The 18,571-nt window shown below is 46.8% G+C and overlaps 1 protein-coding gene across 1 annotated transcript in view; it reads left to right on the top strand.

Annotated features, from left to right (window-relative positions):
- Window positions 1–18,571, top strand: part of fhl3a (four and a half LIM domains 3a) — a 76,565-nt gene that overhangs the window by 44,794 nt on the left and 13,200 nt on the right. The window contains exons 2-3 of the mRNA XM_056285671.1: window positions 9,862–10,034; window positions 15,256–15,430. Of these exons, the coding sequence (XP_056141646.1) occupies window positions 9,862–10,034; window positions 15,256–15,430 (348 nt within the window). The remainder of the gene's footprint in view (window positions 1–9,861; window positions 10,035–15,255; window positions 15,431–18,571) is intronic.

Below are 18,571 nucleotides of genomic sequence, written 5' to 3'. Positions count from 1 at the left end.
ATATATGCTTCAGTGTTTCCATTAACAAAGAATGTATCACTCTATTAAGGACTAGGGTTTCTTTCAATACTCCGGTTGACTCATCGTGACACCACTGTATTCAATTAACAATACTGTCTCATCAGCCCAGTGAAGTCTACGTTCACAGGGAACAGCGGTTCGAATCCCCATGTTACCTCCGGCTTGGTCGGGCGTCCCTACAGACACAATTGGCCGTGTCTGCGGGCGGCATGTGGTAGTCTGCAGCCCTCCCCGGATCGGCAGAGGGGGTGGAGCAGCGACCGGGACGGCTCGGAAGAGCGGGGTCATTGGACGGGTACAATTGGGGAGAAAAAGTGGGGAAATCCAAAAAAAAAAAAAGGGGGGGGGGTCGTCTGTGAATGAATGAAAGAAGCGAAAGCTCTCCAGGGAGGAGTCAGGAGTTTACAGGAGAGTTCATGTTACTGTCCACCACTTTAGCTTATTACACTACGCTGAAAAACTGCCATATCACTTAAAGCAATTAAAATGATAGAAACAGATTCTGTTGCAAATACGCAAAGCTCCTAAATTACCAACCTCCCTTTACATAACCACATTTAGAAAAAGGAATAAACAGCAGTTACACATGGCTTTCCAGAGAGGGTTTTTTTTTTAAATAAATGAAGTAAATAGAATTACAAACCGCCTTTAAATGACCATGCCAGTTTTCTTTTCCTGTCGAGCAGTAAAAGGGTTTTAGTTCAACGTGATTGGCCGGGCCCCAAGAGCCGGACATCACGTCCTTCCCCGTGTGACTGTTGTACATGTTGTACTGCAGTGTCAATGCTGAAACTGCTATATATCGTTCAGCTCTACACCCCCACACCTTCCGCGAGGATGCAAGCAGTTTGGAAACGATGCTGGACAGTGGCGGCTGGTGCTAAACATTTTAGGGGGGGGCAATTTAGCTTGGCGCAGCACACCTGACAGCTGCTTCAATGGCCACAGTCACAGAGTTATTAAGAAGGGCAATGTAGCCTATAGATTTTATCAGGGTTGGTAGATGGTGGATGATTGACAGTTGAGACGAGGCGTGGTGGTGGGTGTGAACATGATTGACAGCCATAAGAATTGTCCAATCACATCAGATCAAACAACATTAAAACAATACCAATTCACTGCCAATGAAAGTGGGAGTGTCTGGGGCAGCACAGAACTGCGCCCCCTGGAAAATCTGAAGAAACCAATCAGACAGCAACCTCAGGTCACCTGCTCGCCACAAGTCTGAGGGCTTACATAAGGTATGGTTTGGCCGGCGCCCCTCACCCAGGAAGTATATGTATTCAGACAGGAAGTATATGTATTCAGACAGGAAGTATATGTATTCAGACAGTAACCAACCAAATACCATTTGAACCAGTATTTAATGCTGCTGACAGGCGCTCACAGACTGACAACACTTTTATTTAATCATTATTTGCATCATACCACTAAATTATATTTAACATGTTTAAGTAGATTTTCATCTCTTGATATTTGAAGGGGGCGGCGCCCCAGCACCCTGTACTGGCCAGCTGCCACGGATGCTGGATGAAGGTTGTTTTTGTTGGATGACCAGTTTCTGGACACAATCCCAACTTCATACGCATCACTGCAGAGGTCAACACAAAGACCCGGGCTCCTGTCTTGGAGAGCCTGGTATCGTTTGCCACCAGGAGCAGGGTGTGAACTAACAGGAGTCACAAGGAGCCCGGCTCCTCGTGGAAAGTCAGGACCTTGCGAGAGATGATTTGGGAATTTCTTTTTTTGGGGGGGGGGGGTCTCTAAAACATTAATTGGTTCTGCTACAATTTTGCTATGTGCATGTATAGCACAGGTATGTAAATTATAGTGTCTTTACATTCTACACTTCATACCTAGTGAGTTTCATGGTGGTGGTTTTTCACTAATTCACTATTAAGCTATTAAGGGACGGCTCGGGAGAGTGGGGGTAACTGGCTGGGTACAGTTGGGGAGAGAAAAGGGGGAGAAATCCACAAAAAAATGTAGTGGTGCAATAGAAAACGAACATCAGATAATTATTTATTCTTATGAATTTATTCGTATTCATGTACTTTAGTTAATATTTACCATTAGGGGGGGGTGTAAGAAAATATCGATACACTCGAGTATCGCGATATTATCTTTTATGATGCTGTATCGATTCTCAAAACCGTTATATCGATTTTTTTTTTTTTTTACATATAAAGGTCCGTGACAAACATTTTGTCTTGTGTCTAACTCCACGACCGCTAGATGGCGGTGTTGTAATCTATCTTCAGCCATTTGAATCTTACGCTCCAACCCAACATCGTAAACCGAGACAGGAAGTAGCATAAGCACGAAGAACAACAGGCCTATGACATCACAATATATCGCCTTTCTTACAGTATCACAATATATCACCTTTCTTACTGTATCACAATATATCACCTTTCTAACAGCATCACAATATATCACCTTTCTTACAGTATCACAATATATCACCTTTCTTACAGTATCACAATATATCACCTTTCTTACAACATCACAATATATCACCTTTCTTACAGCATCACAATATATCACCTTTCTTACAGTATCACAATGTATCACCTTTCTTACAGCATCACAATATATCACCTTTCTTACAGCATCACAATATATCACCTTTCTTACAGTATCACAATGTATCACCTTTCTTACAGCATCACAATATATCACCTTTCTTACAGCATCACAATATATCACCTTTCTTACAGTATCACAATATATCACCTTTCTTACAGCATCACAATATATCACCTTTCTAACAGTATCACAATATATCGCCTTTCTTACAGTATCACAATATATCACCTTTCTTACAGCATCACAATATATCACCTTTCTTAACAGTATCACAATATATCACCTTTCTTACAGTATCACAATATATCGCCTTCTTACAGTATCGCAATATATCGCCTTTCTAACAGTATCACAATATATCACCTTTCTTACAGCATCACAATATATCACCTTTCATACAGTATCACAATATATCGCCTTTCTTACAGTATCACAATATATCACCTTTCTTACAGTATCACAATATATCAGCTTTCTTACAGCATCACAATACATCACCTTTCCTACAGTATCACAATATATCACCTTTCTTACAGTATCACAATATATCACCTTTCTAACAGTATCACAATATATCGCCTTTCTTACAGTATCACAATATATCACCTTTCTTACAGTATCACAATATATCACCTTTCTTACAGTATCACAATATATCACCTTTCTTACAGTATCACAATGTATCACCTTTCTTACAGCATCACAATATATCACCTTTCTTACAGCATCACAATATATCACCTTTCTTACAGTATCACAATATATCACCTTTCTTACAGCATCACAATATATCACCTTTCTAACAGTATCACAATATATCACCTTTCTTACAGTATCACAATATATCACCTTTCTTACAGCATCACAATATATCACCTTTCTTACAGCATCACAATATATCGCCTTTCTTACAGTATCACAATATATCACCTTTCTAACAGTATGGGAATATATCACCTTTCTTACAGCATCACAATATATCACCTTTCTTACAGTATCACAATATATCACCTTTCTTACAGTATCACAATATATCACCTTTCTTACAGTATCACAATATATCACCTTTCATACAGTATCACAATATATCACCTTTCTTACAGTATCACAATATATCGCCTTTCTAACAGTATCACAATATATCACCTTTCTTACAGCATCACAATATATCACCTTTCATACAGTATCACAATATATCACCTTTCTTACAGTATCACAATATATCAGCTTTCTTACAGCATCACAATACATCACCTTTCCTACAGTATCACAATATATCACCTTTCTTACAGTATCACAATATATCACCTTTCTAACAGTATCACAATATATCGCCTTTCTTACAGTATCACAATATATCACCTTTCTTACAGTATCACAATATATCACCTTTCTTACAGTATCACAATATATCACCTTTCTTACAGTATCACAATGTATCACCTTTCTTACAGCATCACAATATATCACCTTTCTTACAGCATCACAATATATCACCTTTCTTACAGTATCACAATATATCACCTTTCTTACAGCATCACAATATATCACCTTTCTAACAGTATCACAATATATCACCTTTCTTACAGTATCACAATATATCACCTTTCTTACAGCATCACAATATATCACCTTTCTTACAGCATCACAATATATCGCCTTTCTTACAGTATCACAATATATCACCTTTCTAACAGTATGGGAATATATCACCTTTCTTACAGCATCACAATATATCACCTTTCTTACAGTATCACAATATATCAGCTTTCTTACAGCATCACAATACATCACCTTTCCTACAGTATCACAATATATCACCTTTCTTACAGTATCACAATATATCACCTTTCTTACAGTATCACAATATATCACCTTTCTAACAGTATGGGAATATATCACCTTTCTTACAGCATCACAATATATCACCTTTCTTACAGTATCACAATATATCACCTTTCTTACAGTATCACAATATATCACCTTTCTTACAGTATCACAATATATCACCTTTCTAACAGTATGGGAATATATCACGATGTATTGAATGGTGACCCTGTATCGTGATACGTATTGTATTGCCAGATTCTCACCAATACACAACCCTACTTGCCATGCTCACACATCTGTGTGTTACGAGCCGGTTCACGGCTGCAGGCCTTTGCGTCCGACCTACCCCTTTCCAGGAAATCCTCGTGCTCTGTTCTGTTGGGCCGTGTTGTATCGTGGGGGATGTTTGCTTTGACGTTTGTCTCCGAGACACCGGCCTGCTGATGCAGAGCAAGTACGGAGCACAGCCGCCGACAGCGAGCGCCCCGAGGAGGCGCTGTATAGCTCGCGAGCCCGAGCAGCGGTACATTGCAAGATATCCATCCACTACCCGAGGAGCGTCGCTCCGACTGATTCCCGCTAGCACGGCAATACTTCCACGAGCTGCAAGTCCAAATAAGCCCGTTTCCTTTTCCAACGAGTGCTCGTGCATCAGTCTGTGGACATTTTGCAAGTGTAAAAGTCCCATCCCGTGTGCTTCGGTTCGCTCTCCACCTAATCCTAACTGATTGCTGGCAGACCGGCAAAGCCCGATCTCTCCAGAGACGGTACATAAACGTGTAGCTGGGAAGCTCGGCCAGGGCTGCCTGCACGGGACTTTTTAGCACAAGGGGGGGGGGGGGGAGTCCGCTTCAGGAACACCCTGGAAGACCCGTCCTGGGTTTATTGACGACCCGTGTCTTTGGCTGTTTAGACGTCCTGCATAGGATATTGGTCAAAGTGTCAGACAGCACATGTGTTTCAGTAGGTCTTTAGTGCTTTATATGACCTACTTTCTAGAGCGGATGGAGCGATACAAATGAACTGTGTGTGTGTGTGGGGGGTGGGGGTGGGGGGTGGGGTGATATACGGCTGGCCGACTTGCTTTGGAAACAACGGCTGACGTCAGCGCCGTAGCGCTCATTTCCAGTCTTCTGTGAGTCATGCCTCGTCTCGCTCACCAACCTGGCAGGCGCAGGCGGCACATACCTGCCCGGCACCGCAGATAACCCCGGGTTCATAGTTCTTATGTGCGGCTCAATACCGAGTCAGTCTTATCTCGGCATCTGGTTCTGGGCTGAAGGCAACAGTGCTGCTGTGCGGTGTGTGGATTTTGCAAAGGCGTAGATGATAGATCCACGGCGTCGCCGCGTCGAGTCAAAGTCGGGCGATGTACAGGCCCGATCAGGGTGGCTTATTCTGACGTTGGGCCATCGCCCCCAGATGGATAAGGTCCATAACATGAGATGTCAGGTCCTTGAGGAGTATCCCTTCCCTCGTTAGATACAGAGACGTGTCAATCTGCTGATGCGAGCCACATGGTCGCAGCGCTGGTGAACATTTACGCTCTGTTGTTCGTGCCTTAAGGCCATTGGGCGGGTGGAGGGTGGAGGGTGGAGGGTGGAGGGTGGGGGGGGCTTAGAGGACCTCTCCAGGCTGGGGTAAGAGGTGTCGTCTTAGCCAAAGCCTGTCACTGCGTTATATATGAGGACTGGGGGGCAGGTGAGATCTGTTGGATCCTGACACCACCTTTCCCCCCTGACTCATTAAGAGCTTTGGTCTGACAGAGGGCGGAGACGGGCGAAACTCGAGAGTCGGACCCCCGTGTTTTCCTTGATGACAGATGCTGTGTAATTTGGCTAACGTTCTTTTCCTCCCCCTTTTTCTACACTTCTCAGTCGATCTCCTGCTTCTGGTGCTCAAAACTACGTGTACGGGGGCCCGGGTGGCGCGGCGGTCGGTTCCGTTGCCTGCCAACACGGGGGGATCGCCGGTTCGAATCCCCGTGTCACCTCCGGCTTGGTCGGGCGTCCCTACGGGTGTCTTTGGGTGGGAAGCCGGATGTGGGTGTGTGTCCTGGTTGCTGCACTAGCGCCTCCTCTGGTTGGTCAGTGCGCCTGTTTGGGGGGGGGGAGACTAGGGGGGATAGCGTGACCCTCCCACGTGCTACGTCCCCCTGGTGAAACTCCTCACTGTCAGGTGAAACTCCTCACTGTCAGGTGAAACTCCTCACTGTCAGGTGAAAAGAAGCAGCTGGCGACTCCACATGTGTGGGAGGAGGTGTGTGGTAGTGTGCAGCCCTCCCCGGATGGGCAGAGAGGGTGGAGGAGAGACCGGGAGAGTGGGGTACTTGGACCGGCACAACTGGGGGATGGAAACCCCCCCCCCAAAAAAACAACTACGTGTATGCATATTAGTGGGTGTATATTACACATATAAGCTGTAGTGTGTGTGTGTGTGTGTGTGTGTGTGTGTGTGTGTGTGTGTAAGACAGGCAGCACAAGCCCCCCCCCCCCGGTCTGAAGCTGATTAATTATTTTATCAGAGATAATAATTATCACAAAGCGCTGGAAACAGATAGCCGGCGCTGGGGTCTGCCAAAGGGCCGTATCGCTTACTGCAAGCCCCCCCCTCCCCCCCCCCCCCCCCCCCCGCCCCGCCGCCCCGCCATGCCGTAATGTTTTTGCAACCTGATATTGTTGCTATAATTCTCCCACAGTGTTATTGGGTCGTTGTGTTGTGTCGTTGTGTTGTGTCGTTGTGTTGTGCGCGCGGCCCCGGTGTGATCCAGCCTGTGTCATGCAGTGTAACCCACGTGCTGCCACACGCAGCTGCTGCTGTGTCTGACGCTATGCAGAGAATGGGAGCGCTGGCAAAACCTGGCGGCGACGGTTTGCATGTGTCTTCATATGAACTACACAACTACGCAGGCACACACATAGTCACATGCACACACGCACACACACTCACATGCACACACACACACACTCACATACACACACACACACTCACATGCACACACACACACACTCACATACACACACACATACTCACATGCACACACGCACTAACATACTCACACACACGCGCACACATACTCACACGCACACACACACACTCACATGCACTAACATACTCACACGCACACACACACACTCACATGCACTAACATACTCACACGCACACACACACACTCACATGCACACATACACACACACATAGTCACATGCACACACGCACACACACTCACATGCACACACACACACACTCACATACACACGCACTAACATACTCACACACACGCGCACACATACTCACATGCACACACACTCACATGCACACATACACACACACATAGTCACATGCACACACGCACACATACTCACATGCACACATACACACACATACTCACATGCACACACACTCACATGCACACACACACACACATAGTCACATGCACACACACGCACACGAACTCCAAATACACACACCTTTTGTCTGATCTGTTTTTGGTCTTGTCAGGTGGTCTACACACTTGTTACACTGGCTTTAAGGACGCTCTGCAGGCGTCCAGGTAGCATAGCGGTCTGTTCTGTTGCATACCAACACAGGGGTCGCCGGTTCGAATCCCCACGTTACCTCCGGCTTGGTCGGGCGTCCCTACAGACACAATTGGCCGTGTCTGCGGGTGGGAAGCCGGATGTGGGTATGTGTCCTGGTCGCTGCACTAGCGCCTCCTCTGGTCAGTTGGGGCGCCTGTTCAGGGGGGAATAGCGTGATCCTCCCACGTGCTACGTCCCCTGGTGAAACTCCTCACTGTCAGGTGAAAAGAAGCGGCTGGTGACTCCACATGTATGGGAGGAGGCATGTGGTGTAGTCTGCAGCCCTCCCGGATCGGCAGAGGGGGGTGGAGCAGAGACCAGGACGGCTCGGAAGGGTGGGGTAGTTGGCCAAGTACAATTGGGGGGGGGGGGGCAAAAAAGGGATGCTCTGCACACTTTTTAATTGTGTATTTACTGGCTGCCTAATGGCTTCATAAATATTTACAGGGGTGATGTGAAAATGTTGATATGGTGGAGCACCACCCTCATATATGTTTGGAGAGGAGGGTTCTGATGAAAAAGCTCTGTGACAGCTCTCTCTCTCTCTCTCTCTCTCTCTCTCTCTCTCTCTATCCATCTCTCTCTCTCTCTTTCTCTCTCTCTCTATCCATCTCTCTCTCTCTCTTTCTCTCTATCCATCTCTCTCTCTCTCTCTCTCTCTCTCTCTCTCTCTCTCTCTCTCTTTCTCTCTATCCATCTCTCTCTCTCTCTTTCTCTCTATCCATCTCTCTCTCTCTCCTTCTCTCTATCCATCTCTCTCTCTCTCGCTCTCCTTCTCTCTATCCATCTCTCTCTCTCCTTCTCTCTATCCATCTCTCTCTCTCTCTCTCCTTCTCTCTATCCATCTCTCTCTTTCTCTCTTTCCTTCTCTCTATCCATCTCTCTCTCTCTCTCTCCTTCTCTCTATCCATCTCTCTCTTTCTCTCTCTCCTTCTCTCTCTTTTTCTCTCTCCTTCTCTCTATCCATCTCTTTCTCTCTCCTTCTCTCTATCCATCTCTCTCTCTCTTTCTCTCTCTCCTTCTCTCTCCTTCTCTCACTCCTTCTCTCTATCCATCTCTTTCTCTCTCTTTCTCTCTATCCATCTCTCTCTTTCTCTCTCTCTCTCCTCTCTATCCATCTCTCTCTCTATCCATCTCTCTCTTTCTCTCTCTCTCTCCTCTCTATCCATCTCTCTCTCTCCTTCTCTCTATCCATCTCTCTCTCTCTCCTCTCTCTCTATCCATCTCTTTCTCTCTCTCTCTCTCCTCTCTATCCATCTCTTTCTCTCTCTCTCTCTCTCTCTCTCTCTCTCTCTCTCTCTCTCTCTCTCTCTCTCTCTCTCTCTCTCTCTCTCTCTCTCTCTCTCTCTCTCTATCCATCTCTCTCTCTCTCTCTCCTCTCTCTCTCCTTCTCTCTCTCTCTCCATCTCTCTCTCTCTGTCCACAAGCCTCGCCCCTCTCTCCCAGCGATAACGGTGAACAAATGTTTTGTATGACTTCTCATAAAAGTCTCATTATCTCGTGTTCCATGTGTCTGTCAAGCCGTCTTAATGTCTCTCGGCACTCCTCCCCTGGCTCGTGCTGCCTCTCACTTTCTCCCTCTCCCACCCTCCCTCTCACTTCCTCCCTTTTTTATGTTTTGTTTGACTTTAACTCAATCACAAAAGCAACACCGACGCTGGCAGGCAAACCCGATACCACCATCATCCATCTGTGCGGCGAGGCGGTTGAATCTCTGCTCTCGCCCTCCTTTTCTCCGCTCTCCTCCTCCCCCCCCCCCCATCCTCACCCCTACCGGGATTTGCCGGAGTGGCTGTTTGGGTTGTGACTGACTCCGGCCTTTGCCTCTCTTGTCTTGCAGGGTTGGAAAAGGTCACGATGGCGGACCGCTTCGACTGTGACAACTGCAAAGAGTCCCTTTACGGCCGCAAGTACATCCAGTCGGACGACAACCCGTACTGTATCCCCTGCTACGACAGCCTCTTCTCCAACACGTGTGACGAGTGCAAGGAGCTGATCGCCCACGACGCCAGGGTAAGGCGGGCCCCGCTGGCCGTGCTCGGCCCTGCAACCTGACACGTCGCCGCCGCGCTCGCCAGTGCACTTTGAGTCCATGTAAAATGAGGTCACCACCATCCCGAAGACGCCTGCCGATACGTTACATATTTTAAGTTGTTAGCGATGTCAGCACCTCCGCCTACAATATAGATACTCGCTTTGGGCGTGAGACACCCAAGATTTCTCATTTTAAAACGTTTTGCCGGACGATCTTTCCTCCCCTGTTATGAATATATCGCTTTTCGGATCAAACAGCCCAAAAAGTTCTCCGCCGCATAGCTTGTTTTGTAATGCACACCGGTTTAATTAGGGATACGGATGTCGATGCTGGTATCCCATACCCCACTAGTACCTAGAAATACCGACTAGGTAAGGGTAGATAGCGGGTTAATTTGATTGGATTACCCCCTTGCACGTCTGAGAGGTTGGTGTAACAATAAAGAGCTGCCGTTCCCCATTTCTCGTCTGAACACTCTGGGGTGCGGCTACGGAGGAGGGGGGTTAGGAGGTCACCGCAGCTCGTGTTTTACCACGTAGGCTATTTAGTCTAATATAAGCTGAAATAATGATGATAAAACGTTGTTCTTTGCCATGGCGGGCCAGCTACCTCCATGGGCGACTTCCCCAATGGCCGATGCCTTTGACCACCACTTGCTTGGCTTAATCAAAGATAAAGCCCTCAAACAGCCGGCCGTAATTGGCCCACAGTCGTCTTCTACATGTGTTTCGACGTAGCCTTGAATGGCTCGGGCAGGAGTTGTGTTACGTTAACGATGCATAACATGTGCTCAATGAAGCATATTCTATATATTTTGTGCGGCAAGACACAGTAAAGGCTGATGTAGTGGGCAATTATCCAGGCAATTTCCACAGAGGAAACATGAGCCGATGGGCTAATTTTGTCTCACGTCGTAAAACTGCAGCACGAGGGGACCTCTCCCTCTTCCCCCCACAACCCCGTTGAATTTTAATCTCCCCCTGAAGGAAAACACTAACATGAAGGGGATCGTTTGAGACAGGCGAACGCTGCGGAGAGCCGATTTCAGAATGGAGCGTATTACTTACAGGCATGCGCAGTTGAAGAGGCAAACGAGCTATCAACACCCTCATGGGCAGCGGACATTAAAGAAAGGCTTTATTTTTTTCTTGGCTCAGACACGCGTCCTTGTCAAGGATGAGGCTCTTTTTTTTTTAAAACACGGACACATATACATGCACAACACCTCACTTTAAACACACACACACACACACACACACAGAGTTTTACCACAAATAATACACACACTTTGTCTCTCATTACTGTCTGTGTGGCTTTGACTCAAACTGAGCCCACTGCTTTCTCTGCGGCCGATGTAACCAGAGAGTTCTGGTGTCGGCGAACCCTCCAATCACGAGCCATCTCTGGCTAACCAACAAGTTTGCTGCACCTTTAGAGCCTTTAAATTATCATAAAATAAATCTTTTTTGGATTAACATCACTAATGCCGGGATCAGACTGTGCGATATTTTTGTCTTTCACGATAGTCACCATGTCTTGCCGTACGTTGGCCGGGAGACCGGCAACACCACAAGTATGACCTCGGCCAGTCATCGTATGCTGCCTTTCACGGTCTTGCGCGAGTTCATAGGTAGTTGGAGACCCAGATAGTAAAACTGCTGTGGTCCGGACCCGTCCCACACCCGACACTTTCACCCGGCCCACATACAGCGTGGAATGATGGCACTTGGGCGCGGTCCGCTCCTGTTTGCCAGATGTGGGCCAGAACCAAGCCATAGCAATGCCACATGTGCCACATATTTGCCAAAGGTGGCCCATATTTGTTTTGTGATATTTGGGCCATATTCACCATTTACCACACGGGCCACTTCAGGGTCACATCCAGATTACATGTTGCCCAGAGCACCGCGTCTTTGCCAGAAAAGTCCCACGTTTGATTTGGCATATTTGTGCCATATTTGCTATTATAAATGTGGGCCACCTCAGGTTCACATCCGTTTTGTCAGGGCCAGAAGAAGGCTATCAGTGCTGCATCACTGCCTGAAGTGGCCCACATCCGCATGCTAGCTGGGGAGGAGGGTCAATAAATAGTCAGTCATGGCTACAGAACTTCCATATGTGATGCTGGAGATCTTGTGTTGCAAAAGGAAAAAAAAAAAGATTGTGGACACTGTTGCGGCTGATGCTACCGGGGAATGATAACCTAGCTTAGCCTAACCAGCTACTCATGGGGTTGCTGAAGTGCCTCCGCTATTTCTCGCCAACATTTCTCTTTTTTGACTCTGTCGTGGTCCTCCCTCGAGGAAACGTCAAAAAGGCAGGGGTATTGTTGCCACTGCTCAACAAACTTCTTCTTCTGGATTAATGGATATTTGCAACCAGACGGAGCATTATCGCCACCTACTATTACATTAAAGAGTCCTTAACTTATATCCTCGTCTCCACCCGTCCAGATGATATACTTGTGGAGGCATGGAGATGTGTAGGAGAGATGGCAGTGGGGTTTTTAACCAGATTGTTTAACACAATCTTGGAAAGTGACAGGATTCTTGAGGAGTGGAGAAGAAGCATACTGGTACCGATTTTCAAGAACAAGGGCGATGTGCAGAACTGTAGCAACTACAGAGGTATAAAGTTGATCAGCCACAGCATGAAGATTTGGGAAAGAGTAATAGAAGCTAGGTTAAGAGGAGAGGTGACGATCAGCGAGCAGCAGTATGGTTTCATGCCACGAAAGAGCACCACAGATGTGATGTTTGCTTTGAGAATGTTGATGGAGAAGTATAGAGAAGGCCAGAAAGAGTTGCATTGTGTCTTGGTGGATTTAGAGAAAGCATGTGACAGGGTGACGAGAGAGGAGGTGTGGTATTGTATAAGGAAGTCGGGAGTTGCAGAGAAGTATGTAGGAGTGGTACAGGATATGTATGAGGGAAGTGTGACAGTGGTGAGGTGTGTGGTTGGAATGACAGATGGGTTCAAGGTGGAGGTGGGATTATATCAAGGAGTGGCTCTGAGCTCTTTCTTGTTTGCAATGGTGATGGACAGGTTGACGGACAAGATCAGGCAGGAGTCTCCATGGACGATGATGTTCACGGATGACATTGTGATCTGTAGTGAGAGTAGGGTGCAGGTTGAGGAGAGCCTGGAGAGGTGGAGGTATGCACTGGAGAGAAGAGGAATGAAAGTCAGTAGGAGTAAGACGGAGTACATATGCATGAACAACAGGGAAGACAGCGGAATGGTGAGGATGCAAGGAGTAGAGGTGACGAAGTTGGATGAGTTAAAATACTTGGGGTCAACTGTCCAAAGTAACGGGGAGTGCAGGAGAGAGATGAAGAAGAGAGTGCAGGCAGGGTGGAGTGGGTGGAGAAGAGTGATGTGACAGAAGGGTACCAGTAAGAGTTAAAGGGAAGTTTACATTATATGGTTTGGAGACAGAAAAACAGACAGGAGGTGGAGCTGGAGGTGGCAGAGTTGAAGATGATAAGATTTTCATTAGGAGTGATGAAGAAGGACAGGATTAGGAACCAGTATATTAGAGGGACAGCTCAGGTTGGACGGTTTGGAGACAAAGCAAGAGAGACAAGATGGAGATGGTTTGGACATGTGTGGAGGAGAGATGCTGGGTATACTGGGAGAAGGATGCTGAATATGGAGCTGCCAGGGAAGAGGAGAAGAGGAAGGCCAAAGAGGAGGTTTATGGCTGTGGTGAGGGAGGACACGCAGGTGGCTGGTGTGACAAAGGAAGATGCAGAAGACAGGAAGAGGTGGAAACGGATGACCCGCTGTGGTGACCCCTAACGGGAGCAGCCGAGAGTAGTAGTAGTAGTAGTCGTAGTAGTAGTAATAGTAGTAGTAGTAGTAGTAGTGGTAGCTAGATGTTTCATCGGCGTGTCGTTGGGTATTCCAGACGCCGCATCGCTGTTCTTCCATGATGTCACACTACAGGGAGTAAGGACGACGTTCATAATTGGGCCCGACGCTGGACATTTGTTGCCGACGATAAAATGGTGTCAAAATGGGGCTGAATTCGTGTAGTCTGATCCTGACATAAAATGAGGTCGGCTCTCCACGCTGGCTGTGTCTACAACCCTTAATCTCTACCTTTTCCACTACATGATACCGGCTAGACTCGACTCGACTCGGCTCGACTCGACTCGCCCTTTTTTCCTTTTCCATTACTGGAAAGTACCAGCATTTTGGTAACTGTTACCACTTCTCTGGTACCACCTTTGTCGAGGTTAAAAAAACAAAAAACAAAACTGGAGCGGGTACAAAATCAATGCAGACCTCTGATTGGTCAGAGAAACGCGTCACTGCATCATTTTTGTGTCACGCGTCATCAATGCGCGCATGGGATATCACCATGGACGTATTATCCATCACCATGGACGTATTATCCATCACCATGGACGTATTATCCATCACCATGGACGTATTATCCATCACCATGGGCGTATTATCCATCACCATGGATGTATTATCCATCACCATGGGCGTATTATCCATCACCATGGATGTATTATCTATCACCATGGGCGTATTATCCATCACCATGGGCGTATTATCCATCACCATGGGCGTATTATCCATCACCATAGGCGTATTATCTATCACCATGGGCGTATTATCTATCACCATGGGCGTATTATCCATCACCATGGGCGTATTATCCATCACCATGGACGTATTATCCATCACCATGGGTGTATTATCCATCACCATGGACGTATTATCCATCACCATGGACGTATTATCCATCACCATGGGTGTATTATCCATCACCATGGACGTATTATCCATCACCATGGACGTATTATCCATCACCATGGACGTATTATCTATCACCATGGGCGTATTATCCATCACCATGGGTGTATTATCCATCACCATGGACGTATTATCCATGGCTATCACCCGGCATTTTTAAATACCGAAGCGGTATTAAAAGTACATTTTGAAATTGAAAACCAGGCGTCGCTATGACGACCAGCTACACTGAGGGGGTACTGTTACGGTAATGAAAAAGGACACAGTAGCGAGTTGAGCCGGTACCATGTAGTGGAAAAGGGGCATATGTTTCTCAGCACGGTCCTAGACTGTGTTTTTGTCTGAGGCAATAAATACATTGTGTTTGGTGCCACATGTATGAAATTACCCCCCCTCCCCTCCTTGTTTTTCATTGGACGCCATCTCCAGGAGCTGTTCTATGAGGACCGGCATTATCACGAACATTGCTTCCGCTGTTTCCGCTGCGATCGCTCCTTGGCGGACGAGCCCTTCACCAGCCAGGACGACGCCTTGCTCTGCAACGACTGCTACTGTAACGAGTTCTCCTCCAAGTGTGTGGCCTGCGACAAAACCGTCATGCCAGGTATGTTGACGAGCAAGGTCACAAAGGAAAACGTTTAGCTTAGCATTCTCATACCATCTACAATAGATGGGGCGGGGGGAGGGAGGACCTACCAGGGCCCAGAAGGGAGGGGGTGGGGGCCTGGGGGGCCCTTGGGAAGCCTGGAATTAAAAGTTTGTTTTGGTTTGCAAAATTTTATTTCTGTAAGTAAATTAAAGTGATTTGTGTGTACTTAGACTGCATTTATACAGCGCTGTTCTGGTCTACCCGCCACTCAAAGCGCTTTACAATGTGTGTCTCACATCTACACACTGATGGCAGGCCTGCCATCACAAGGTGGCAAGCTGCTCATCGGGAGCGGCTGGGTGTCAGTGTCTTGCTCAAGGACACTTCGACATGCTCCCTGAAGGAGCCAGGGATTGAACCAGGAACCTTCCGATTACCGGACGGCCCGCTCTACCTCCTGAGCCCTGCCGCCCCACTGCCCAAGTGTTTCAGTTTCTAACTAGTTAGTGTCATAACTTCAGTTAAAACTGGCTCAATACATCGGTTGAGGGACTTAAAGAAAATAGTGCAGGCTCTGAGGCCCCTCCCACCCCTCTCCGAGGCCCCTCCCACCCCTCTGAGGCCCCTCCCACCCCTTACAAAAGGTGCAAAATGGTTTCAGTCCGCCCCTCACGAGCATCTCTCGGTGCAGCTCATCTAGTCCTGTCGTGAGTGACTGCTGGTGCAAGGTTAAGTCAGGTTAAAACAGATTAATGTACGGCGATAGTAAATAATATACAGTATGCTGGAACTCAAAGTGATGCGTGAGAGACAAAAGAGGAAAGGGGCCCACAGGGACTGCTGATGTATAGGGCCCAGAGTTCTGTGCTACACCCCTGACAATAATACAGTGAATAAAATGTATGCAAACATAGTCCATACATTTATTTTCATCTCAATTATTAACAATATAATCAATACTTATGCAGATGGAGACTACATTATCCTTGATGGATCACATTCAGCCTTGAATTTGCCAAACGTTTTCAAGGAAAAAAAAAGGTGTAGTTTATCAACCATATTCCCCATGCTGAATGCAAGGGGACGGTGATCTTCATATTTAGCTGTGAAAAACAAAGGAAAAGGGTATTTATGGAATAAACGGGTGACAGTTCTTCTTTTATTTCACCTGTTATTCGGCATTGTTTTGGTTTTTATCATGTTTAGACAAAGTAACCCATATAGGTCAATGGAGTGATTAAGTTTAGTTATTTCATTTAAAATTCATTTTGGGAAATGGAAACATTTCATTAAAACAAATATATTATAAAATACATTTTATTAAAATAAAGCAAAATGAATGAATTTATTTCGCTGAGATTTTATTCAAAGGAAGTTTTATTCTAAATGACACAATATGAACAAAACATTTCCAGCCCAAAGCAGATTAATGTTCCCTGTTCAGCGTTTAGTGTCTGAATAACACACCGGGCAGGATTTCAGTGTGCAGGTGAATTTCTTGCAGCGTGTAGTGAACAACCTGCTGCCACTAGAAGCCTTGCACTCCTCTCTGCAACCTGGAAAGAAGAAACGTTTTTATCACAAGGACATTTGGGCCAAATTTGCCTTTCTGCTGATTTTGTTTTTTGATACATAATCAAATGTGAAGCTGTGGAGACAGACGGAGAGACACGCCCCAGGCAGTGACGGAGCAGGCTGTGGCTGCAGAGTCACAATTTCTGGGAATCCGCTTTGCATTTGGGGTTTTACCCGTGTCCTTTCCAAGCTGCAAGCGTGTGTGTGTGTGTGTGTGTGTGTGTGTGTGAAAAGGCAGTTTTGTATCTTATTTCATTCAGATTCAAGCTAATATTCACCTTATATAGTCCCTAGTCTACTAGAAAATGGTGGATTGCTCCCTCCGGGTTGGGGATGAGCTGCTGCCTCAAGTGAAGGAGTTCAAGTATCTCGGGGTCTTGTTCACGAGTGAGGGTAGGATGGAGCGGGGGGTTGACAGGCGGATTGGTGCAGCATCAGCAGTAATGTGGACGTTGTACCGGACCGTTGTGGTGAAGAGGGAGCTGAGGCGGAAGGCAAAGCTCTCAGTTTACCAAGTCAGTCTTCGTTCCACCCCTCCCCTATGGTCATGAGCTTTGGGTAGTGTCCGAAAAGGGTGAGATCGCAGATACAAGCGGCTGAAATGAGTTTCTTCCGCAGGGTGTCTGGGCTCAGCCTTAGAGATAGGGTGAGGAGCTCGGACATCCGGGGGGAGCTCGGAGTGGAGCCGCTGCTCCTTCCTGTCGAAAGGAGCCAGTTGAGGTGGTTGGGGCATCTGATCAGGATGCCCCCTGGGTGCCTTCCTTTGGAGGTTTACCAGGCACGGCCAACTGGGAGGAGACCCCGGGGTAGACCCAGAACTCGCTGGAGGGACTACATGTCCAGACTGGCCTGGGAATACCTTGGGATCCCCCAGGAGGAGCTGGAGGGACTACATGTCCAGTCTGGCCTGGGAAGGCCTTGGGATCCCCCAGGAGGAGCTGGCGGGGCGTTGCTGGGGAGAAGAACGTCTGGAGTGCCCTACTTAGCTTGCTGCCACCACAACCCGACCCCGGACAAGCGGCTGAAGATGAGATGAATGACTAGTCCCTAGTCAGGGAGTGAAAGTAGGATATAAGACAACAGTACAACACAATACAGTACAAAAATACAATGCAATGTGACCTCAATAAAAGTCGAGTGAAGGCAATAATTGGTGATGACATAATTGTGCGGTTATAAGACATAGTAGCTCCACGTTAGCTTTAAAGCGGGTGGTTTGTATATTCTGTTATAATGATGGGTATCGGGTTTCATCTTTCGATTGCTTTGAAAGAAAAAAGTCGATTGGCCAGAGGCGGTTTTTCTTGGACGTGGATGACTGTCTCTGCAGATGGATATCACGCTGAAAGGCATGTGTTTAATACTTTTTCATTAATACTGAAAAATGAAAACGGGTCTACTTGGCCCCGACACGACCGAGAGGTAAGAGTCCATGCGAACGCCGTGTTTCGTTGGAATACTCGTTTTCTTCCACGTTACTTCTGCAGATCCTTCGAGTACTTGGTTCATTTGGTTATTCTGGCGTATCTCCGGTGCCGTTATCCACTGTTGTCGACGGCGATTACCTCATCGTACGCTTAG

The sequence above is a fragment of the Lampris incognitus genome, chromosome 9 (assembly GCF_029633865.1).
Source record: "Lampris incognitus isolate fLamInc1 chromosome 9, fLamInc1.hap2, whole genome shotgun sequence".
NCBI lineage: Eukaryota > Metazoa > Chordata > Actinopteri > Lampriformes > Lampridae > Lampris > Lampris incognitus.
The sequence above is the reverse complement of the archived record's forward strand: the minus strand, read 5'-3'. Positions and strand labels throughout refer to the sequence as shown.